The sequence below is a fragment of the Pollicipes pollicipes genome, unplaced genomic scaffold (genome assembly GCF_011947565.3).
Source record: "Pollicipes pollicipes isolate AB1234 unplaced genomic scaffold, Ppol_2.1 Scaffold_4002;HRSCAF=4701_pilon_pilon_pilon, whole genome shotgun sequence".
Lineage (NCBI taxonomy): Eukaryota > Metazoa > Arthropoda > Thecostraca > Pollicipedomorpha > Pollicipedidae > Pollicipes > Pollicipes pollicipes.
In genome coordinates, this window is record NW_023596420.1 from 30890250 (window position 1) to 30915726 (window position 25477).

At 61.7% G+C, this 25477-nt stretch overlaps 1 protein-coding gene across 1 annotated transcript; it reads right to left on the reverse strand.

Annotated features, from left to right (window-relative positions):
- Positions 1 to 25237, reverse strand: LOC119094377 (fasciclin-2-like). The gene is made up of 7 exons (XM_037217440.1): positions 25153 to 25237; positions 23384 to 23564; positions 23046 to 23066; positions 19882 to 20027; positions 5198 to 5339; positions 704 to 827; positions 1 to 75 (listed from the first exon to the last, which is right to left on the reverse strand). The coding sequence occupies exons 1-7, from the start codon at positions 25184 to 25186 to the stop codon at positions 1 to 3; spliced, it is 723 nt and encodes a 240-aa protein (XP_037073335.1). The 5' UTR covers positions 25187 to 25237.
- Between the last annotated feature and the right edge of the window lie 240 nt (positions 25238 to 25477).

Below are 25477 nucleotides of genomic sequence, written 5' to 3' on the forward strand. Positions count from 1 at the left end.
TCAGGTGACTGGCCCGTGCGAGTCCATATCCAGCAGCCAGCGTTTGTGTTTCAAGCGTTCGTTGGACACGTGCCACTGACGTCATTTAGCAGAGCAGTTGTGGGTCGCATGCGCAGCACAGCAGCGGCTCGGGGTGAGGGGATGTCGTCAGCGAGCTCGGATGAAGCGTGTGATTAAGCGTGTTATGCCAATGAATTAGATCCGGCGAACAGTGCATGCAATACGAGCTGTGAATGCAGCGCACCGTGTGAGCCGCAAACTGCGATGCAGATAACCCAAGCGCTGCACGTGACTTGTGCAATGTGGGAAAGACAACTCAGCTGGTTTCGCTGGTGCTACCAAGTCTAGATGCAGTATTAAAAGGATGGGCGGTACGATCAAAGACGTCCAGTCTCGTCTCGGATGCTAAACCATCCAAAGATTTCAAAAAAGGCGATAGAAGCCGATAAGCGGCATCTCAGGAAGCAGTATCCACCACAAGGACAAAAGGCACGCGAATCCCACAGCGGGTGTCGGTGCGCCGCCGCCGCCTGCGACTACGCTGTACCGCCGAACCCCGCCGAAGCTCAGCGCTGGCGCCGATCGGCAGCGACTTCAGCACCCCCGACGACTCGCAAATCGCCATCGCAGCGTCCCACACCGGAAAAATCGGCCTCGACCGAGAATCGAGCCTGCCACCTGCGGCTCCCCGGCGCCCACTGACCTCGACGGTGATGCGGCGCTCATCCAGCTCGCCCTCGGCAGGCACCTTGGCACGGCACAGGTACACGCCGTCGTCCTCGGACGTGATGTTCTCGATCACCAGGCCGTCATCCTGCGTGGTGTACCTGCCGCAGGTCAGAACAGGTCAGAGCAGGTCACGGGGGCGATCCTGCGTCACATGCCGGTGACAAAATGACGCCACGTGTCGAACACGAAGACTCGGCGGGAGTCTGGGGATCAGAATACGGCCGCACGTACCAGGACAAGGCTGGGCAGTCACAAGCGGGCCGCGCCGAACGCGGGGTCTAGCGTGTCCGGAGGCCGCTCGGTACGTCGGTCGCGCAGAGAAGTGAGCCAGCGGCACCGCTGGGCGTGGCCGGGCGCCGACCCGCCCGGGGGCCGCGTGCGCGGTGCCCGGAGAAGCGCAGTCAAAAGCTGAAGCTAGCCGGGCGCAGCTGGGGTGGGTCACATACTATCACTAGAAAAAATGGGCCTTCGCTAGAAAAAAACGTTCCCCTATTTGTTCCATGTTCCATGTTCTGCGATGTTTCTGCCATTTCACTGTTGCCAGCCCAGCAACGAGAATGAGCAGCTCCCATGGGCGATGGTCTTGCCCATGAAGTGGGCGACCGCGGCGCGGAACAGGGCCAAATGTAACCGATCCCACCGAAACTGGGTCCGCAGACGTGGAACAGTCGGCAATGACTCAGCCCAGACCGGCTCTACCTCATCCGTGCCATTGCAAATCGATACCCAGCTTCGGACTGCGGACTTCAGATGGCTTTTTCATGCGCTCGTAACCAGACCCGGCATTTCCCGAGGGACCAAAACGCAGCTGTTTTACGACGCTCACAGCAACAGTTCCGTCGCGGGCCACGGAGTGGGGGCGGGGCGGGGGCGGGGGCGGGGGCGGGTGTGACGCAGGCGGGGCCCTATCGCGATAAAGGAGTACGTCCAGCGGCGAATGACCGCCGCTGTCGTCTTCGGACAGCCAGCCGAGGCGGCACTCACAGGTCACAAGCACGCCTGGATTCCACGAATCGATCCCAGAACATGTCATCCGCTGACCACGCGGATCCACGGATACAGCGCTAGATCCGGCCCGTATGGCAGCCGGGCCAGTGCTGGACGCTCCACGCTGGGCATCCCACGCGCTGCCACCGCGGCCCACTGAGGCTCGCAAGAGATCTGCTCGGGATCCGTACGGGATCCGAACGGGATCCGAACGGGATCCGGGCAGCCGGTCGTCGGGCCTGCGACGTGACAGGAAGACACCGACCCCGATCGCCTCCCCGAGCCGACCCGAGCCGTGTCCGCCAGAGCGACACCACACTCCGTCTGCGCACGGTCCGCGCCGACACCGTTCGCGGGCGTCCGCACGCCGGCCACGACCCGACGAGGCCCGAGGCGCATCTCCAGCGCGGTCCTCGCGCCGGCAACAGCACCCGACAGGCTGCCCGCGCCCGTGACCGGCATAAACACCGTCCGCTCCTGCGACGTCGCGGCAGTACGTTACCGGCCGGTAAACAGCCGGTGAACGGCGCGTAAACGGCCCGCAAATCAGGCGGGCCGTCGCCTGTTTACAAAGCAGGCCGCGCTTCAATGTGGGACGGACTTCAAACCGAGCGGCCGGGACGCGGGCACCCCGGCCGGGATCCAATCATGTCAGCCTTGATTGGTTAACGAGTCGCCGGAATAACGCGCCTGGGGTGCAGACCTTCCGTATTATGGTACCGGCAGTCGTTGAAGAATCAGCGCTGGCGGCGTTGGACTAGGACCTGGACTTGTGATGACGTGACTTCGTCGGCACATCGTGGCTTTGGATTACGCTGAGTACACTATAAGCTTCTACCGGCGCTAGTGCCGGCTGAACGGAGCAAGGTCTACGTCGGTGGTCACAGACCTGGACTAGAGCGGCACGGGGCCGGCGCAGCGTTTGCATTTCTGTGGTCTCTGCACCTGTCACGCGACACGATCTTGCGACCTTGCGAGGTCGACCTGATACGACCTTGCCAGGTTGACCTGACACGACCTTCCGGCTGACTAGGTCGTACGCAGTTTTCTTATCTGTTTTCACACTGACGTAGCGTGCGGGCCCGTTGGATGCTTTTCAGACGTCAGCAATGCGGAATACGAAAGTCGGCCGTCTGGGTCCGACTATCCGGTGTAAAATCCGTTACGATTTCCCCAGCCGATCGATACCTAAACTCACGAAAGAAGCCTGCACTGCGCTGGCACTTGCATCGCTTTCCAAAAGTCACCATCGCGCTAGCCATGCTGCAGAAGCGAGCACACGTGCTCCATGAGCCTAAGACGCACAACTCGTGCCCCGGTGTCTTTCAGAGCCAGTGTTTCCCCGAACTGTCGCCACACAATCAGAGGCAGAAGCGCACGTGAATCTTGCATCTGGGGTGGGGATGGGAGGGGGGGGGGGCAAAGACATGAGCCGCCCGAGCACTCCGCCGGCCCAGCGTACGTTACCGGCCGGAGCGGACCAGCGCCGGAACTAGACAGACCAGCGTCGGCACCAGAACAATCAGACCGGGAACACTTGAGTCGGAACCAGACAGACCATCACCATCCGCAGACCATCCCCAGACCGGACACACTATAACCGGCACCAGACATACCAGAGCCAGATCCGGACCAGACCAGACCAGACTCTGAACGGACTCATCAGAACCGGAACGAGACCAGTCGGACCCAGATCAGCACCGGAGCCAGGCCATCCCCAGACCGGACACACCACAGCAGGCACCAGACGGACCAGAACCAGACCCAGACCATCCCCGGGCCGGACGCGACCGCCGCGACGCAACACGCTGCCCCGCGGCGGCGAGCGCGCCGATCCGTGAGATCGCCGGCGCATTAGAGGCGGCGGCGCGGCGCCACCCACGGCTGGTAACGGCGCCGTAATGGCCGGTCGGGCGGTGGCCAGCTTCCGCCGCCGCCCGGTCCTTTAAACGCGGCCGGACGGCGCCGGCAGCGGCTGTCGACGCTACCCGGGCGGAGAGTCGCGGCGGAGCGGCGTCCGGGGTCGGCGGCGCCCGCCTCGAGCGGCGCCGCGCCGGGCCGCGTACAAAGCGACCGCCTAATAAAGCACGCAAGCGGTTCGCACATTCCGTTGACGGAACGGGCACTTGGGTCGCGTTCAGCGCGTGATAGCCGGCGTCCCGTATCGGTGCGCGTCGCGTGACTGCAGGTCATGCGGCGGCCAAACATGCCACGGCGTGACCTCTCCCACGGCATGTCAACAGAGAGTTGACCCCGGCCGAAGCGGGCCCGCTCACGCATGGCTTATCAGGCCCCGGCTGGAGCCTGATGTCGGGTGACCCGTCCAGGTTCGGATCGAAGTCCAAGGCGCAGGTCCAGGTGCAAGGTCCCGGTCCGGGTACACGTGCAGGTGCAGGTGCAGGTCCAGGTGCAGGTTCAGGGTCCAAGTCCAGGTTCAGGGTCCAGGTCCAGGTTCAGGGTACAGGTCCAGGTCCAGATGCAAGACCCATGTGTCAGGTGTAAGGCCCAGGTCCAGGTCCAGGTCCAGGTCCAGGTCCAGGTCCAGGCCCAGACAGCTACATAGTCAAGGGCCGCTGGCTCGGCGCGTGCTGGGGCGCCATGTCAGCAGGTCGTAACTTACCCACGGATCAAGCCAAGTGCCACGACCAACACGCACGACTATGACCGGGCCGGGACCCCCCAAGTCCCCGCTGTAGTTCGGGCAGAGGACTCCGCTCATCCCCACAACATCCACGGCCGTCTGGCGGCCGGACCGGCCCGGCCCCGCCCACTCGTCACGCGCTCGTGAGCCGACTAGTACCGCCTCCCGGAGGACACGAGCGTCGCCTGGCGATGGCTATCTTTCCACACGCGCACAGCCAGGTCATTAGCGTCGGCCGGTCGCAGGAGCGCTGAACTTTGACCCCAGCACATCCGTGAGAGCCGCAAGAATGCCGTATTTTAGTCTGGCCTAACCTCATGTCGTCGTGCCAAAACCCACTTCCGTGATGCACATTGACCTCAAATGGTCACCTAAGGGCTTCGACGGACCTTATGCAACCCACATCAGTTTGGATGGGCGCAGAGCCACGCTGACCCCCAGCAAGGCATCATCCAGAACTGAACGTGTCTGGACAAACTATCCGTCCCCCCTCTCACAGGACGGGGGCGCCGATAAAAGTTGCGCATCTGGCATATCAGAGGTGCAGGATTCCATTTCTCGTGGTGCTCGCCCCGCCCTCCCCAGGATGAGAGGGGGGGGGGGGGCACACCATTTAAAGTCCTCAGCCCCTGAGTGCGCCGTAAAGCTCCAATGACCGACCAGGGATACCCGCTCCCCCTCCCATCTGACTTGCCCTATACCAAAAAGTAACCCCCCCCCCCTCCCTGATGCTAACACCCAACCTCGACCATGAGACCACTGACCCCATCTAAACAGAAAGCAGGAGCCGTCCATGCCCCCCCCCCCTTCTTCGGTGACCCGGTGCCACATGGCGCTCACCTGCCGCCTCCGGAGATGAGCTGGGAGCCGCGGAACCACTCGACGATGGCCGGCGGGCTGGCGCGCGCCACGCACCGGATCAGGGCTCGGCTGCCCATCACCGGGTTCTGCCGCTGCGGCGCGTCCTCCCATCGGATGCTCACTGCCGGGCAAGAGCGGTGGGAACGGTGAGAACGGTGAGAGCAACAAGAACAGTCGCGGGGCACAGGCTGGGCTGTCGCACGGATTTGAACTTTTGGAACTGGCCGAAGTGCGGCGCTGGGACATACGTCTAGCGTGGTCTATGACACAGGTGACAAGGAGTTTAGTGCGTGCTGGCCGTTCTAAAATACGCTGTTTATATGGGTGTCGACGCCGTCGTGCCGCTCTCTTGGGGAACATCGGCCATTGAAACGGCCGTGTTAGCGCCCGGAGGCCACAGTCTTACATCTAGCCCGGGTCTTGCACGTAGAGGTCCAAGCCTCACACGGCTGGGAATCGCGCCCGCTTAATTTTGCGAAAACAGTGATGCGCCTCGCGGACTTCCCGGTAAGCTTCACCGGCAGCTAAGAGGTGGCAGCACTAATCCGCATCTGAGCCGCCCAACCGTCAGGCTGGCCCAACTAACCGCCAATTTTGAACGCCAACAACACTGCCGACAACCAGCTGCCCATAAAATCACCCAGCCGGGGACCGTTCCACGCAAAAAGACAATCTATCTAAATCAGTGGGACCCCGGTCTGGTGCGCCCCATGGCTTTCCAGCCAGGCTACAAAAAGATGCGACATGATGGACTGGTACCAAGAAGATCGTTGATGTGTTGCTGCGCCTCAGTTTTTACTCGAAACAACATTCACAAATAATACAGATGAGCATACTATTGCCGGGGATCGTGCATATCGCTAAATTCACGATAATGCATATTTCACAATTAGGTGTCGTGAATCCTTAACCACGTGGACACGAACACACCATCGCCGCCAACATACACTTCGTTTCTTCTTTTCCTTTCTCCGTCCCCACTCTACTCGCCGTCTCTCATGTGGCCGATCGCTCCTGTCTCCATTTCGCCACGCCGCCCGGGCTCCCCTGCGCCCATCTCCGCGGCAGTGGCGCCGCCGCTTGCCTCCCGCGCCCGTCCAGATGTTTTACGGAGGGATTCTGGCCGACCATAGCGTGGCAATCGCACGGCGCGCGGGCGTCATAACGCAGCGATGCGTCACCGCCGCTCCTCCGCCGTCCGGCGGGCACACGTCCACACCAGCCGCCCGTCAGAGCGCTCCCCCCCCCCCCCCCCCTACCCCGCCTCGCCCCGCACCGGCGGCGGTGGGTCGCTCCAGCGGGCGCATGACCTCGCCAATCTCTCCCGCGTGGACGGGAGACGGGTAAGCGGCAGATGCGAAGTACGGCCCTCGGTTCAAGACCGACCTGACCTCTCCGGATCGACGGGCGGACGACGACTAGCGGTGTATGTCACGCACAACCCTCGGTCAGGACCGACCCGGCCTCTCCCGGATGGGCGGGGGGGGGGGGGGCGGTCAGCAGCGGATGCCAAGCACGGCCCTAGGTCCCGAACCGACCCAGCCTCCTCCAGCTCCCCGCCGCCGCTCTCCCTCGTGACCGGCTCGCTCGGACTGCCGAACACCCAGCACGTGTGCGGAGGCAATCCTTCCATCGAAGCCACACCTGCCCCTCCCTAGTTCAGGGCTGGCCTTCGCCGATGATGGCCCGCCGGCGCTGGCGGTGCTTCAGCCGACGCCCGTACGCCGAACTGCGCCAGCCCTCCAGCCGCAGTCCTGGGTCGGGGCCGACGCGGCGCTGGGCGTCCGACCCATCCGCGCTCGCTCACTGTCGAGCCCACGGCCCGGGGTGCCCGCCGCTCGGACGGCGTCCGGTGTTGACGTTCGCGTCGCTTAAAAGCGCTCCGGTTTGGCTCGGCCTCACTTCCGCTCGATAAGAGCGTCGATCTGGGGCAAACAGCGCTCGTGCCGCGCCGGGACGGTCGTGGCGCAACGCCGCTCCCGGGCGCGATAACTCCGACGCGCGCTAGCGTTGCCAAACCAGCGAGCGGGCGGGCTGATTGAGCCCCGGCAGTGGCTACAATCACGGCGACTCTCTCACCACCGTCGTCGTGCATCCGGGCAGCACCTCGAATCGGGGCGGACGCCGTGCGGCGTTTCCCTGCACCGGATGTCGCGAGGACGCCCCAACAACGGGCCCGACGTCCGGGGCGCGGCTGCCGGCCCCTGGGCGCTCAGAGAATGGAAGGTAACCACCCCCGGCGCGGGCGTCACACAATGGGGGCACGTGCGTGTTGGCCCCGGCGGGGCGGGGCTGGGGAGGGGCGAAGATGCCGGTCGCACACTGGGGGTCGTCCCGGCGCGTAACACGGGTGCGAGGGGGGGGGGGGGTGAAGAATGGGGGAGCTAGTCGGCGCAGGTGTCTGGAGCGCGCAGCGGAAGAAACTATTCACTTATTGCCGGGTGACAGCCGCTTCAAACGGAAGCGTTGGGAAAAACAAGTAAAGGTAAATCCTCAATCGCGGCGCTCTCCGAAGCAATCGTAGCATCTGCAATCGCAGGAGACGAAAAACCAGAGGCAATCGCCGATCTGTGATCGGAATGGATGCCAGCCAATGGCCATCACGCGCAGACCGGGATTGATTGCTGAACCATTCGCTGGGTGGTCCAGATGACCGTCCAAAAACAAACTTACCCACCTTCGCCACGAAGCCGAACGTTAACTACCACAATATTTACCGACCCACAAAGATAACAGCGATTTCCAAGCACCCCTAACCAGAGACAACGAGTTAGTGCGATCCATTACAACGCTGCACCGTCCATTCAAATGTTTAATACAGCCTTCAGCGGCCAAGACAAACACCGCCCGTTAACGTTAGACAGGGCGCGGCTTTATTTGCCGGCCAGGTTCTGCCGCGCCGCACCCATCCATCGTCCACGGACTCGCCGACATCACGCCCACGTGCTGACTGACCAGGACGACACGCAGACGTGTCAGCTGACCGTCCTGGGCGCTCCGTGTCTGATGGAGCAGCTCGCGCCCCCAGACTGACAGCGACAACGCCTGAGGCCGCCGTGGCAGCGCCCCGCAACAATAAGCCTCCGCGACAGACCCCAGACAAGCACGCCATGACTCTCAGCGCAGGCATTTCTAACGGTGCTCGCCGCAGGCGCACGGCCTCTGCACCGTCCATCCTTTAACACAGACGACCAATTAGCGTGTCCTGACCTAAATAAACAGCCAACACGCCGCCCAGATACCGCAGGCCTACAGACAGAGGCGCTCGTTCAAGAGTCCGGCAGTGCCCGGAGTAGCCCACAATGTTGCCACATTACACCGCGGCCAGACATGAAAACCAGCGCGCAAACCCAGGCGCGGCCGCGCCCGACATGCCCTCCCCCTCCCCTTGACATCCGTGACGTCATGCCGCCCCTCCGGCCTGAGCGGATTGCGGGGCTGTTTGCGGCGGGCCAGATCAGAGCGGGCCGCGGCGGGGGTGTTGTTTGCCGCCCGTGCCCGACCGGGCCGGGGTCGATACGGCCCCGACGCCGTGTGCGGGCCGAGTCCTGCGAGGAGACGCCGAGGGCGCCCTGTCGACGACAGCCCGCCGCGCCGGCTGTCCTCAGCGAGAGGACGGCACGCGCTCGGCATCAACAGCGCGGCCGCGCAGGAGGCGGGCAGCGTCGCAGTCACTGCACGGCTCAATCCGCGCTCGTGGGAGGACGGGACCCGCGGGGCCACGGCAGACGTCGGTATTGACTCTGAGCCAGTCTGAAGCCGTCAATCGGGCGGCAGAAACACAATATCTGGCCTGTAAAGACCGGGGCGCTCCGCTCCGTCGGGAGCGATTCCGCGCGCGGGCGACGTGGCGTCGGCCTGCCACGCACCGGCGACGCCCAGCGCACGCGTCGCGCCGCGCCCGTCGCGTCGACGTCGCCGCGCGCCACGCCCGTCACGCGCACTTAGCGCGACACGAGGCGACGGTGACGGACGCCGGCGCCGCCGTCTGCGGCGCGTCGCAGGTCCGGCCCAGATGCTGTGCGCAGCTAATGCGTCGGCCGGGGCTTGCATAATTGAGCGGTCGCGGTGGCGGCCGCCGGGGCCGACGGCCGCCGGCCGAGTCAGCAGCAGCGCTGCCGGCGCCGCCGGCGGGCCGCAGGGCGGCGGGGGTTTCGATCAGTTTCGGGGTGCTGCGGTCAGCGTGGAGGCCCTTCGTACCAGTTGAAGCGGCGGTCCACGGATGCGGCGTCGAGGGTCTGAGATTCGTGTGCTTGCCGACAAAAAACACCGCAGGGCGTGAGTCCCGAACCCACGACTTTTCATCATTGGTGTGGCCCCCGTCACGGTTTATAACGTCCACTGGCTAAGAACATGCTATAAATTTTACCGGTAACACGCTGTCAATCGGGCAGTGCGCGAAGAGTACGGTTTAAGACACGATGCGCAAGAATGCGTGCATTTCGCATATTACAGTTGGTAACGGTAGCACATTCGCTTCGGCACAGCCCTGCTGTTCCAGCGCCTCACGGTCAACTTTCGCAACCCACAAAACAGCGCTGCGAATGAGTGTGCACGCATGCATTACATCACATTTCCTTGCTTTTCCAGACGACTCACGTTCTCCTTACGAGAAAGCGAGCATTTGATACAATCCTCAGCTTTTCCCACCAACTTCCCGGGCGAAGACTTCACGTGTGCCGCCCTGTGCTCGTGTGCCGCCCGTGCCTCTTGCGAACTGCGAGTTAGCTCATCCTACACATGCTTTAACTTCAAGTCGTAATGTTGAGTGTTAGTTGAGTAAGTGCTGACACCACGCATGTGCCCTGCCACTTTTGCATCAATTCCTTGCTTTAAATTTGACGCTGTCCAAGTATGTCCCGAATGCATGTTTATAATGATGATGACGTCAACATTTACAAAAACAGCCACTGCAAACACCCCTCCCCTCCCACATTACCATAAATAATGAGTCTGGCTCTCAGCCTCCGCGCACCATTCGAGAGCGCGCCCAAAGATAAGCATCCTCTAACTGCTGCACTTGCAGGCGGAACACAGTAACCGCATCAGGCCTGCCCGCCCTCGCCAGAGCGCGCAAATGGAAACAAACTATTACAGCGGTTCTCTTTTTTCCATGATTCGGCGTGATGGATGGTGATGAAGTGAAATGGCCCTGGGGGCGGACGATCTAAAGGCAGGCCGGGCCAGCGGAACAAAACCCGCCCGGCGGACCGCTAGGACCGCGATTGTTCCGTACCGCTCTGATTTACGGCCAGCACAACATCACAGCTGTTACACACGACGGCGGCCGGGCCGCGGGCACCGGGCCTGACGGCGGCACACCGCCGGTCAGGCGGTGTGCCGCACAGACGGCCAAATGAGCCCGAAGCCGCCATACCCGGAATGGGAGGCCTCCTTCAGACTGATGCGTGTGGGGAGCGGCGCCGTTGAGGCCGTCGATTCTCGACACTCACTGCCGAGCTCTCTCATTCTCCCGCAATGATCCGAGTCGGCGGTGTGTGGCGGGGGGGGGGGGGGGGAGGGCTAATGACTTATATTCAACTGCCCCCTTAACGACCGACAGATAATACCGGTGACTGAACAATGGACGGCAGCGCTTAAGCTTCCTAAGCCAAACAGCGTGTCTTCACACAGCGCCGTATTTTGTTCAGAAGAGGGACGACGTCACTGCCAAGGCGGACACCCGACATAAACCAACGCACCATTCTGCTGGAAGCAAGGCTACCAGCGTTGTGAAACACTGCCGGCACTTCTGGAGCCAGCTCTGCGCAGCACAGTTACGGGTACATTCGGCGCAGCGGGCTGATGAGAAAACCCGAGGCTGGCCGGCCCACAAACGCCGCGGCCCAACAAGCTGGCACCAAGCGGTGGAGTGGCCGTCCCCTCGGGAGACCAGAGATGCTGTCCCAAACGCTTCCACACCACTGCCGGCCTGACATCGGTGCTGAACCAGCTCAAGGGACGGGTGAATGAATGCTCTGGACAAGCACACTGAATAGAACGATACATCAAGACAGGGATCTCCGGAGCGAAGGTCCCAAGAGCTAAATGTGGCCTGACCCTGCCGTCGCACAACAGCGCCGACATAAAGCGTTGGTTCACCTACAAGAGCGCACAGCCTGATCGCGATAGCGGTCCCCACAAACGACTCGCTCCACGGGCCCCACTCGGGCCAGACTCAGTGGCCGTGCCCGCGCCGGAGCAGCGGCACAGGACAACGTGGCTCGGCCCCGACCGAGCCACTTGCTCGCCGACGGACAGATTCACCGACGGCCCTCCTCGCATCGATCTCGACGTGCGGCGCCAGCGGCACCGCTCGGCGCTCTGGCACGACCAGCCCCGCTTGGCTCGCACCTGCTCAGCGCAGCCCTCCAGCTGCAGAACAGCTGCGCAGAGCGCCAGTGGGCACGCGGGGTTAGCGAGTCCGCGTAATGTACGACTCCTTCGCGCCTGCTGCGACGGCTGATATCACCTGGCCACGAACACGACCGAGCCAAGCGCAAACATGGCCGCAAAAACGGGCAGTCTACGCGCAAACATGCCGCAAAAAAACTGACTACGCTGGGCGCTACCCGGCCTGTCAGTAATCCGCGGCAAAGTTGCCCATGGGGGCCGGGCTGCCGCCGATCTGTTCCTGGTGGCCCGAACTCACTCTCAATTGACAGTAAGGGGACCCGAGGTCACATGGTGGTTACCTGGCCAAGGTCATAAGACAGTGACTGACTCAAGGTTGTCGGAGAGTAGTCTAAGCTTCGATTAGCTGGCGGCAGCCAACAGCGAGCCTTAGCGGTGGTGGCCTACCCCGGACCTGACCTAAATCAGCCGGCGTTAGCCCCCAGACCGAGCCGCCACCACTCGGCCTGAGGTCAGCCACCTGTGACCTGACCCCCGATCGACCAGCGCTGACCTGCTCCAAAGTATCTGGCCCCATGTCAGGTATTTTGTCCGCCACCCGACGAACGGCCACCGACCAGCGACCCGACGGATTAACACGCCCCGGCGAACGGTCGTGGGGTTAGTCACCAGCGACCTGACAGCCGCGCTCCAAACCCATCACTAGCAGTGTGACATCCCTCACCCAACTCCTTCACCCGTGACCCAACCCAAGGTCACACGCCAACAACCTTTCCCTGGACCGTGTGGCGGTGGCCTGACCCGCGCCCCTCGCCGGTGACCTGGCCCACGCCCCTCCCCGGTGACCTGTCCCTCACCCTCGCCGGCGATCTGCCACACACCCCTCGCCGGTGACATGTCCACGCCCCTCGCCAGTGACCTGCCCCGCGCCCCCCGCCGGTGACCTGTCCCGCGCCCCTCGTCGATGACCTGTCCCTCACCCTCGCCGGTGATCTGCCACACACCCCTCGCCGGTGATCTGCCACACGCCCCTCACCGGTGACATGTCCACGCCCCTCGCCAGTGACCTGCCCCGCGCCCCCCGCCGGTGACCTGTCCCGCGCCCCTCGTCGATGACCTGTCCCGCACGCTCGCCGGTGATCTGCCACACACCCCTCGCCGGTGATATGTCCACGCCCCTCGCCAGTGACCTGCCCCGCGCCCCCCGCCGGTGACCTGCCCCGCGCCCCTCGTCCATGACTTGTCCCGCACCCTCGTCGATGACCTGTCCCGCACCCCCGCCGGTGACCTGTCCCGCGCCCCTCGTCGATGACCTGTCCCGCGCTCTTCGCCGGTGACCTGACCCGAGGTCGCTTGCGCGGCGCGCCGGCGCGCCACTGACCGAGCCGCGGCGACGATCAATGCGCCGCACGCCGTTTCTGGGCCGGAGCGAATCAATGCGTGAGTGAGGTGGCCGCCGGCGGCCGCCGCCGATCCGGCTAGGGCGGTGCACACCTGGGCGGCCGTGCGGCCGCGGACAGGTGGCAGGGGCATGTCAGAGGTCAGACGGGTCCCCGGGCGGGTCAGTCGGGCCAGCCTCACTGCGAACGGATCAGCCTCGGGGACGTCCCGCCGGCTGAGGACTGCTGACGGAAGTTTGGTCCGCTGGGCGGTCTGGTCTGGTCCGATAGGTCTTCTACGGACCAGCTACACAAGGTCTGGTCTGACATCCCACCTCAGAGACCAATCACACGAGAAGACTACCGCACGTTCGTAGCATGCCGGACTCCAGGGACAGCACAGGCGCTGTTACGCCCCACACTGTACACATCCCCACACGACATGCCCAATGCCTTCCCAGCCTAAAAAATCCTCAGGGGACATCCTCGCACGCCGGAGCACCACACACCACCAGCACGCCGTGCCCTGACGTGGTACGGCGCGAAGCGCCGTCTAATGACCATCCGGCCCCACGGTCATCAACTGCGTACGCGCGTCGCGCGCGCGCGTGCCGTCCGTACACAGGCCCATGCGTCTGGATTACGCCAAGCCCCCCGGGGCACGGCCACAGCTCGGCAGCTGCGCCCGCCGCGACAGGCGCAGCCTCAGCCTGGGCGGCCACAGGCTGACGGCGTGGCCGCATGCCGTCAGGCTAGCGCACGCCGGCCGGCGGTGTGACGTCATACGATCAGGGCAGCCGCCGGCAAGCTGACGGCATGACGGCACTTTAACGCGCTGGCCGGGCGCGGGTCCTGAGAATGACGTCACATCACCGAGAAGCACGGCAGCGCTCGGCTGACGCGCGACGCCGCGCAGTCAGGATGAGCCTCGTGGGTAGCGTGATCTTGTGACGTCACACGATGATATCATGACGTCTCCTTACGCTGATGCTACCTCGCGGGCGTTGCGCCGCTAGATGAGAGGGCTGACAGGCACAAAGCCGCACCGATACCCGTCATTCGGCCCCGGAATTCCGATCGGCCGGCCGCACCGCGCGCCGGCGCGGCGTCGGGACGCGCCGATCACAACAGGCCATCGCATACCGCCGACGCTCTGAGTCGCGGCGATTCTCCGCGTGGCGGCCGCGCGGCCGATATCGGCGGCCACTCAGCGGGGAGCATTACCGCCCGGATCAACAACACCCATCGGAGGCGAGCCGACCGGCTCCGGTGGCCGCGCCGGCACCGGCGAGGCGCCCGATCCCGGCGAGCCGACCGGCTGTGGCCGCGCCGGCACCGGCGAGGCGCCCGGCACTGGCGAGACGCCCGGCACTGGCGAGACGCCCGGCACTGGCGAGAACGCCGGCTCCGGCGAGGCGACCGGCTCCGGTGACCGCGCCGGCACCGGCGGAGACGCCCGGCACCGGCGAGGCCCCCGGCCCCGGCGAGCCGACCGACTGTGGCCGCGCCGGCACCGGCGGGCGCCCGGTCACGCTCGCCCCGATCGCCCGTGGGCCCCGGATCGAGAGTTGTCCCTTTTTCGGGATTCTGAAAACCGCTTCCGTCCCGCAGACCATATTCGAAAACTTGATCCACCCCCGCACAGGAAATGTTCTTCACCATGTTCGCGTAGGCCAGCAAGGCTAATGTTTGATCAAAGACACGTATAAGTCCGCAACGCATTATCTTATCTCCACTAGTAACAAAATTAACATCGAAAAACGGCTGGCGGTTCTTGCTACGACAAAAACGCTAAGCTTCAAGATATGTAACATCATTGCGTACCGAGAAGTTTCATGAATCAGTGAGTAGGGATGGCCCCAGGCAAGTAAACTGTTGCGTTGTCCAATGTAGGTGACTAAGGCACTGTATCGTTTGAAAAAAAGTTCTGGAGGCTAGTTGAAGACTGTTTGAAGCGTTCATGCTCATTTCAGAGATTTCCTTAGAGGGTAAAGAGACATGAAACTGATATTAAGATCCAGCAAACTATTTTGGACCAAATAAATCCAAAATTTTCTTTATGGAATCATAATCCGGACAGCCACGACGGAGGCGCGGAACATGGAGCGTCGGTACTTTAAGAAAACATTTTGTATGCATGCCATTAGGCGCTTACGGCTTGGCGTGTGAAGCTAAGCCTTGATGCTGCTGATGATGACGATGTTATGATAATGACGATGATTGGGTTTTAGCGTACACCGACTACTAAGCTCATTTTGTGCCCGAAGCCAAGTCTCCACCACAGCATGTGACATCCATGATGGTCATCTTGTCAGCTGAGATATGTTTTTGAGCGTCTGCTCTGGTTCTTGCTCAGTTGACTCTGACCATCGTTCATCCCTATCGCACCATTCATCTGTGTTTTCAGTGGAAGATACCCATTCAATCGACAATACACCTGTTTAAGCGGTGATCACCGAGTCGAATATTACTTAACTATTGTTCATGCATAAACCATACGTTTTATATCATATATATATATATATATATATATATATATATATATATATATATATATATATATATATACACAATCATGTGTATTATTCGCCAAGAATGTGTTTCCGTCTTCTACCAAGTTTTCCAGGTAATATGCTCCGTCCGGCTCTGGCTGTGGCTCGCATGCGTCTGCGGCCTTGCAGGGCGATGTGGCGCGTTCTCGGAGGCGCCCCGCTGACAGGGCGCCGACGGCTGACGCCGGCGCCGTCCGCGGCGGCCCGGCAGCACATCGGCCAGGCCTCCGCACGTCGCCGGCTCCTCCGCGGATCCGCCGCGGGCTGCCGCAGGGTCGCGCCGCCTCCAGACCCTGCACGCGACGATCACCGCCGAGCCCTCCCACGCTCCAGCCGTCAATCGCCGAAGGAACGCGTCACCACGCCCGCGCGGCCTCCCTCGACGCCCGTCAGCCGTCGCCCGCTATCCGGACGGCATCTGGCTTCCCGGGCGCGCTCTTTTGTCGCAGTGTTCTCGGGAGCGGCGGCGGGGCGCGCGCTCTCACGCCGGCGGCGCCGACAAACAGCGATCCATCGCGGCCGGCCGGCGCGCGTCTGGCGATCGGTCAGCGGCCGTCTGCGCTCCTCCGGCGGCCGCAACACAGCTGTCACCGCCCCGCGACGACCCGCGGCGGCCGGCGCGGCGCCGACACAACACGGCCGGGCTGCGGGGGTCGCAGGAGCGGCGGAGGGCTGCAGCTCGCCGGCGCAGGACGGGTGCCGCAGGCGTCAGCGAGGTCCGGTCAGGGGGCGTCAGGACCGCCGACCCGGCTGGGACCACCCGGCTCGAGCAGGAGTAGACACGGAGAGTGGCGGCACAGTCAGACGATGTGCTCCCGATGATATTGATGATTTGAGCTTAAGTGCGCGCCGACTACCCTAGCCATGCAGCGCCCAATCAGCGTGCTCCCGCATTCTTGACCGATGCGGAAGCGGTCTTGGGCGTGCGCCCGTCCAGCACAGCCGTAACAGACACGTCATGGAGACAGCGCGAGTACCGTGGCGTCACCATGGTCAAACACGGCGGACATCCACCACCACCGCCCCAGTGAAGCCCGGCGAGAGGAGGTACCGCGCGGAGCGGTGAGGGCCGGCGAGATCCGCGCAAAGTTACCGGCCAGAGCGCTGCTCTGAGCACGCCGCCAGCGTGGGAACCGCCCGGCTGACCCGGGGTCCAGCCGCACTGCGGCAGCGGTCAGCTACAGCAGCTTCCCCGGGTGTCCGTCACGGCGCGGCCTGAGCCGAAGCCGAGCGGTTCGGGACGGTCCCAGCGCCTCCGCATCGATCGGAGGGTCCAGTGCGATCTGTGACCGCAGACACGAGCAAACACGCCGCAGCAGCTCGCCGTCCTTATTAGCGCGGCATCTGCCCATGCCGGGGAGAGCTTTGTTTTCATCCGCCGCCATCGCCAGGTGGCGGATAACGGCGGCGCTGCTGTAAATCCATCGAACACTCTACCAATAACAAGCTTGGTCGCAAAAACAAACGAATCCGCGCGCCGCTCGCCGCACTTAGAGTTCCCGTCGGATAATCCTTTGCAAGTCTGTGGGTTGATCATTTCATTGTTTGTCATTGCACCGCGGTGGCTCGGCGAGTTGTTAAGCCATCAACTTGTCGATGGCTGAGAGATGTAGTGAATCAAGTAGTGAATAAATGTCAATTAAATTGCAGTAAAATGTGACGAATGAGTACAGCAGCAAATGAATTATTCTTTCAGCTTTCACATCGGAGGAAAGATTGATCAGGTTTGAAGTGTAGCACATTCGACATGCCAGTTAATATCCAAGCCATTTGACGCGCCTTTTAAACTCAATAACTAACTACCTCACCAGCTCAATAGGCGCCGTACCTAGCAGCCTTGTTACGGCAGGAACGGGTACCGGATAGCCAACGGACGCAGCGTCACGTCGCAAGCGCGCCTCCACTTCACGACCTACTGAACACAGACACAGAACACACAACACACACACACTCTTCACCTACACCGACTACACCGGGTCATCTCCGGTCAACAGTCGCGCGGCTTCTCACAGTCACGCCCCCATTCAGCGCGTGGCATTCGACGACCCTCAGTCGATCCCCCACCGCCGGGACGCACCGCTCACGCGGCGGGAAGCGGCCGCCGAAGCCCGCTCCCGGTGGCCGCGCCGTCCCGCTCGACGATGATCAGCGGGCTGGTTCCGGCGGCGGTCGGCGCGGCCGACAGGCCCGGGGCACCACCCGGGCCCGTGATGGATTGGCGAGGGATCCTCCGCTCGGCGCGCGGCTCTGATTCGGCCGGCAGAGCAGCGGCTAATAAGCGGAACCGGCTGGAATTAATCAGACCGGCCGACCTGCCCCCACCCCTCTCGAGTCCCGCACGCGAATACCCCACCCCATCCATCAGCGGAGCACAATGAAACGTCAGCCAACTGCTCACTCCGGGGCGGGGTCGCCTGCCGCTCCCTGCTCCCGCTGCTCTCGGGGTCGCGTCTGTCCCCCGCTCCGGCGCCGACCGGTCCGGTCCCCCACTCCCCTGCCGCCAGCGCTCGCTGTGAGCGGAGTCGCGCTCGGACCGGACGGCCGCCGACGGCCGTGGAAGGCTGTCTTCGGCCGCGTTCTGACGTCGTCGACGGTGGCGGGCGGACAGAGCAGAACGCGATCAGCTCGCCGCCTGCTCAAGATCCCGGCATTCTGGGACTTCCTCGCCACGGAATGCTCCAGCGCCCCTCCATCTGTCCCGCTCATCATAGCCAGGCCTCGATTCGTGACGAGACATCACTCGTTGTGGATTACATGCGCGTAGCTCACCTAATCACAAGCGTGTAGTTCGCCTGAGTGACGGCTTCACATAATCACCACGCCCTTATACGCCGCGATAACAGGACCTGGCAGCATTCAGAATGGATACGATGCTGGTTTCCCATCCCTGGTTTTCTATTCGGAAATCGGCACCGGTCGTACTTGTTCTTTCCTCCGTCGCCGTCTAGCTAAATCCTACGGCCGGGTCCGTTCCACAATCTCAATCCGTGCTCGCCCCCCACGCGTGACGTCACAAGATAATGCACGCCACCCCGCTGGGTTCTTGTTGAACGGCTGCTGAGTTAGGACTCCCGACTCGGCGGCAGCGCACACCTCGCCCGCGTCGAAATTCGCCTATCGCCCCGGCCCGGCCCGGCTATCGCCCCGGCCAACTGTGGGAACCGATGGGAAACCTGCAGCCAGCAGCACCGGACCAGCACGTCCCGGGGTTCCCAGGGCCGACCTAAGCCGAGGCCAACCAACCCGAACCCGGCCGAGCTTAACTTCCAGTGAAGCAAACTGAATTAACCGCAAATGATATTCGCCGGCGTGAACCAAACCGAAATCAGCTACAAAGACCACCAGGATTCGGAAGCGAGCTCAAATGAATCGGGCCCAGTTGTTCCACGAGTCAGCAATCGCACTCTCCGCCGTCGGCACGCTCGCGCGAGACCCGTCTATCCTTCAGCGCCTCGGCGGACAGAGGCGGCCGGAGACGGCGGCCGGAGGTGCCGGCCGCCGGGTGGTGACGCTCCCCGCCCCGCCCCACGCGCTGCAGCCCTCGCCGCACCTCCAGCCGGCCGGCCGGACGTGATCCCCCCCCGCCCGCAGGCGGTCGGCCTTGACGTTTTATCACTGGCCGATAGCCGGCCCGATGACGGCACACGTTGTAATCAAGCTCAATAACTGAGCGCTGGGCTCGGCCTGAACTGGCAGACGAGCACACGGTGCAGCGGCGCGGCCTCCAAGAGCGCCGGGCAGCGCCGGGCCCGGGCACTAGGCGCTCCATCAGACCCCTCGTGGCACGCTCTGGCACAAGGCACGCGGAGCAGCGGCGCAGCCTCGGCCAGCGACGGGCTCGGACACCCGAGCGCCCCACGAGACGCCTCGTGGCACGAGACACGCGCCCTTTTTCTGGTACTCACGGGCACAAAGACGCACTCGATAGATTTTGCATGGTGTGTAAATATAAGCCGCGTCACGAACGACCGGTGAAGGTCTTTGAACTGATCGATGAAGCAAATTGTCCAGATAATTTGCGCTCGTAAGAGACGTATCGCTGGGCGCAACCAGTTGCAAGGGGTCGCCATTTGACCTTCAGTCCCCGAAGGCCATGGAAACGTTACGGCCACCTGCACCCGGGCCGGTCGCGTTTCAGGCCACAAAGCAGCTGACATATCAACAACTCCCTCTCCCGTCTTTGTCCCACCTGTGGGTCTAAACAATGGAAAAGCCAAAGCCATGTTGAAAAAACAAACAATCACTGGTATCATGGCCTAACATCCATCCACAACTAACTCAGAGGGGGGACCCCCCCCCCCCCCCAGGCACTCATTCCTTACAAGCATCCGTGTCCAGCAGCTGGCCACCTTCCGTCCAATGACGCAGCGGGACTTACTGTAGACGAGGAGGGCGAAGGTCTTGGTAATCTCCTGGTTGGTGCCGTAGCGAGCCTTGCAGGTGTAGTTCCCGGAGTCATTCTCCGTGATGTTAGAGACGAACAGCTCCCTGCCCTTTCCAGACGATGCGTCGCTCGAGTACAGCCTAAGGGTGCGGGTCGGGTCAGGTCAGGTCAGGTTAGGTCGAGTCAGGTCGGGTCGCAGCTGCGGGAGCCCACAGTTGAACAGTCGTGTTCCGGCTACGCTACAACAAACGACCAAGCCATGCAGGGGTCAGTACGGGTCAAGGTCACACCCCATGTCCAACGCAGAAAACGCAACTGGGCTGACAATGGTTATGTAACTATACATCCCACAGAGACTCGCATGCGCATGATCGGGGGGGGGGGGGGGGGCTGCGCTTTGCCGACAATTTTGACGATTGTGACATTTATATCTGCCGCCATCTTATACATAAAAGAGCAAAAACGTCAGCACCTTGAGCCGGCGTAAAGAAGTCAACCACTTAATTAGCTCAATAGCTATTTTGCATCATCGTGCATTATCTCATGCCGTGCCATAATCATCGTATGCCATATAAATAATAAGCTACGTTTGCCAAAAGAATGCTACGAGGTAGCATGTCAACAACCCATCGTCAACATCAAGTAAGCAGTTTGGCATGTTTGAAACTGCGCCTGATCCACGGTCGGTTCCATGGTCCACATAGTGACACGTGGCTTGGACCCCCCGCGTGCTTGCAATGATCAAAGTTGCCCAGAAGCGCAAACTTTGGCAAATCGATCCAGCATGCACAAGGCGCCAGTGCTGAGAGCAATTACAAATGTTTCTCGGCGCCGTTTCGTGAAAGGTTACGACCAAAACTGTGCCGGTCTAAGAATAACGCGCGAGCAATTCGTCGCACACCACCTCCCGGTTCGACTTCACCGACAGTGACACGTGCTCAGTGGGCGCGCGCTTAGAGAGACACGTGCTCAGTGGGCACGAGACAGTGGGCACGTGCCCCCCACGGCGCGGCGGTGACGGATCACACGGTTTGATTTCGGCGTGCGGTGAAGTGAAATGACCGCGGCCATCCATGCATGGCATACGGGATGCCGGATCGGCACGCCGGACACAATGCCGCGTGTGGCGACAAACACACGGCTACGTAAGGACCGGCTGAATTTTGAGCACCGTGAACGCACGAGCATTACATTGATCGCCCAAGCGCCTGGCAATGAAACGCCGTCTGAGGTCAAGCCCCGCGGAGCTGCGGGGTCGTCCGAGGCTGGCTTCGCGTTCACGGTGCGGGCTACGGGGGCGCCCCCGGACCGAGGGTCCAGACCGGGGGCGCCGCGGGACCGGTCCGGGACCCGGGCCGAAGATGCCACGAGGCCGACCTCACAGCAGGACACCAGGACGGCCCGCTGGCCGGGAGTGCCTACAAGCCGCCAGCGCCCACGTCCCAGCCCGCCCATCGCCCCAGGGCACCGAGGCCCTAAATCAAGCCCGAATTAGAGCCGGCTGACGGAGGGCAATACCTGTCAGCCGCCACCAGTCCGCATCTCTCACGGTCAGGGCCCGAGCCAGCGTCATAAACGTCAGGACGGCGGGCTTCTGGCGCAGTGACTGTCACTTCGGCGTCATGTTCGTCACTCCGATCGCGTTCACGTTGTTGGGCGCATATGCAAGCTTATATCAATTTTACGGACCTCCTTTCGGCTCAGATTACATAAATCCGGTCGTGGAAACATTCCCTTGAACTTGGTTAGATTCATGAAGAAAACCAATACTAACAGGGAAGCCGGATTTTTGGTGGATTGATAACGCGAAGGACTCACATAGTCAAAGTCAGGTAGGTGTTTCATGGGCTTCTTTGACTTATTTGTGCAGTAACACGACTTGTTTGCAAGCCCAGAGGTATACCGGCTGGGGTTTGGTACATAACGCGAAAGGAGGGCAACACGTCGAACAGTTCCACTTCACCGCACGTCACTCATATGCAATACGCCTCTACGACCGGCATGAACGGCGTAGCACACATCAATACAAATGAGCCATACACGGATGCAGTTGAACCGCGAACACGAAACGACATAAACGCTTAACAAACGGACGGGAAATCTAGACATAAATCTACCACGCATAGCAACGACTTATTTATATTTATCTACACGATCCACCACACCTAAAGGGGAGACGCAAAGGTGTGATCGAGAGAACGATCTATCAAAAACAGCAGCACAATGCATCCGTGTAGCCTGAGTGCGTGGTGAAAAGCGACTGATTGGCACCAGCCATCGACAGAAGTCAAGAAAGAAGCCAAGAAATGCACAAGCCAGACATAAGCCGAGAAGAGAATTGGCAATGCGCCAAAGCGATGTCTCGGGCGTGACGCCGGCGAACGCTGACGTCACGCCCCCCCCCCCCCCTCATTGGTGTCCGCCGGCCACGAGCATGCCATGCACAACAGACAGCCGCCGCACGCCATGCACCGGAATGCAGGGGAAGGATCCCGACGAGACAGAGTCGGGCGACGGCACGGAGCCGGTCACGGATTGGACGGCCTCTGAGTGTCCGGTAGGCTGCGCGTCCCTCGCGACGACCATCGAACTGGCACGCCGCCAACACCGGCGCGACCCAGCGAAATTCGCTTTACAACTGTTTACTATTACACAACGCGGCAGCGGACGCGGCTCAGACGTGTCAGATAACCGGTCTGTTTATCCCCCTCCCCTCCCAGTTGTGACCTTGACCTTGGCAGTCCCTGATTAGCCGGCGCAAAAACCGGCCACATCCTCCGCGCAGCGCGAACAGACGTCGCTGCGTCTTGCACCACGCACGTGTGTCAACAGCCAGTGACCGGCGGTGGGCTTTGTGGGCCGAAATCGACGGAAGGACAGTCGCCGACCGATGTTTTGCGGTGCTCCGAACACGCCGACTCACACTCTGACGGTCAATTAGACCCTGGCAGTTCCATTTAATAACCGTTCGCGGCGCCTTCATGAAGCGTCACAATGGCCGCTCGTCGATCAGACGAAAGTGGCGCACCGGGTCGGCGAGCGAGGGGGGGGGGGGGCAGGTCGCGGCACGACACGGTCCGGGCACGTGCCGGGCCCGCCGCGCGGTACACTACAGCAGGTACGACAGCGCAGGAGAACCCGGCGGTCGTGTGGCATACCTGGGAGGCTGGGCTCCAGGGCTTGGAACAGGAAACGTGGCGTTAGAGACGCGTGGGACCAGACGCACGCTCCAAAACCGAGCGCGCAGCGGCGCGCGGCAAAGATCCCGAAGCCCCGCTCGAAAACGCCTCCGCCGTTCAAGCTCAACCGCCCGCAGGCACAGTCATTCCAACAGGGGTCGTCCAGAAGAAGCAGAGTCGTCAGACAGCGCAAGAAGAGCACTTGACGCGGCAGGTATGTACACGGACGCCTTCCCTCCCCCTCCCCGCCGGACAGCGGACGGAGACACCCGCCCCGCCCCGCCGAGCGCCGCCCCGGCAGTGGTCGACCGCCTCACCGATTCTGCCGCTCGTCAGGCACCTCCTGGCCGCGCGGGTCCAGCCAGACCACGTCGTCGACCAGCTGCTCGTGCTGCTGGCTGACGCGGCAGGTGAAGAAGCCGGTGGTGCCGAGGTCGCGGCGGATCACGCTCCCCGTCGGCAGGACGGTGAGGTGCGGCGCCTCCTGGGCCAGCGACACTGCCGGAGGGGGCGAGAGGTCAGCTGGCAGTGGCGCGCGAGGCACACGAGACGGACGCGTGGCCGGCACAACGGAGCCAGAGGAGGTCAGGCGAACTGCCCCACCGAAGTGTCTACCATATGCGCATGGGGTCATAGCGTCAGCTGGAATGAAGTGTGAGCGGCTCGAACGCATCAACGGTCTTCTCGCAATACCTAACGAAGGATCAGATAGAGCTCCAGATAACTCCCGCCTGATCAGACGGCAGGTCCACTCCACAAAACTCCCCGGATTTAGGGGCAAGATCCCATCTATGGGCCCACAAATCCTTCCAGCGGTAACGTGAACACAGCGCGAGGGCTGTAGGGCTACTTTACGACGCTTTTAACATTTCAGATTCTATCTGAAATGAGGCGTCACGGCGAGTCACGAACACCGGCACGGAGGTCGGGTTCACGGAGAGCGAACAAATCCGGAGACTGCGCCGGTCAGGGGCATCCGTGTCTCCTAAGCAGGCGAAGATTCGGGAGCGACCTGGCACGGTTCTAAAACTCGGGCTGTAATTTTAATTGTTATTAATTATACATATAGTTTACATATATATATATATATATATATATATATATATATGTATATACATATATATACATATATGTATATACATATATATAATTAATAATCAATATATTATTATATACAATTGTTTAATTGTAATCAAAATTTTTACTGCAACTATAATTTTCTGCTTCCGCACATTCCATTCGAACACACTTTCCTGTGGCTCGTTGAACGGCGATTCATGCATCCTCTCACCCGAGTTCTTTTCCCACAATATTCTTGGACCAACGCACCGCATAACTAACAACACATGCGAATCGATGCAGCGTGACGCAGTAACTCCTCGATGTCCAGGTGCAGCACCGCATGGTCACCTCGGCCTTGACTTTCTCGTGCTTGCGTTAATCAATCCACAAAAAAACAATTCGTGTGCGCCAGCCGTCTGCCACGAGAAATAGTGGAATCGCGTGACTTCTCTCCGGCAGCAAAAAGGCTTTCAATTTTGTTTTCTGTGAAAACAAGGTCATTTCCAAGACACTCGTCTCAAATGGTGTAGCGGGACCATCGCAGCCACTCTCCCGCTGGTAATAACACCGGCAGTGGGCCGGCTAACTCGCACAATGTCACCAAACATCCCAACCGCCCAAAAGGACACGGGATACCGGACACTTTCCAAGTGTGGGAAGCACCAAGACACGTTTGTCATGATAGAAAGGACTGAATCTAACAAATAAGCTTCATTTCATCTTGCATAGGGCAGGGAGAAATGACTTTTGCTCCCTCTCTTTTCGGCGAGACGCCCCAATGGAAGCGTCATTTTGACACGCCCAATCCTTTCACACCTAGCTGCAAATGACCGCCGGTAGCCGGACATCGAACAGCCACTTCTGCACTACACACCTGGCACGAGCCATTAAAACCATGGTCGGCACCTGCCCGCTGCGACTTCACAGAAGCAAGAACCAAAACCGGTCGGTTCCCCGAGACGGACCACCGGCTCGCCCGGGGCGGCGCGTCAGCCCGCCGCCGCCGGCCCCAGCAAGCTCTTACCCAGCTGGAAGGCGAGGCTGATGAGCGGATTCATCAGCACCGCTGGTGAAGGCCCGCCTCCTCAGACCGCTCGCACCACCAGTCACCACCCGCGGCGTCCATGACCTGGGCCGCCGCGCGCCTCCAGTCACCGCCGGTACGCCGCGGCTGGGTCTGCGGCCGCCGTCGCCGACCCCGGCCGTCGCCTCGGGCGCTTGTGCGGCTTCGAAGGTCGGCCGCCGCCCCAGATTGGGCGCTCGCCACCGCCCCAAAAAACGCCACACCAAAGCCTCGGGGCGTTTTTCGGCCGCAGGTTCCGCTGACGCCGGTCGGCAGGTCGGATCGA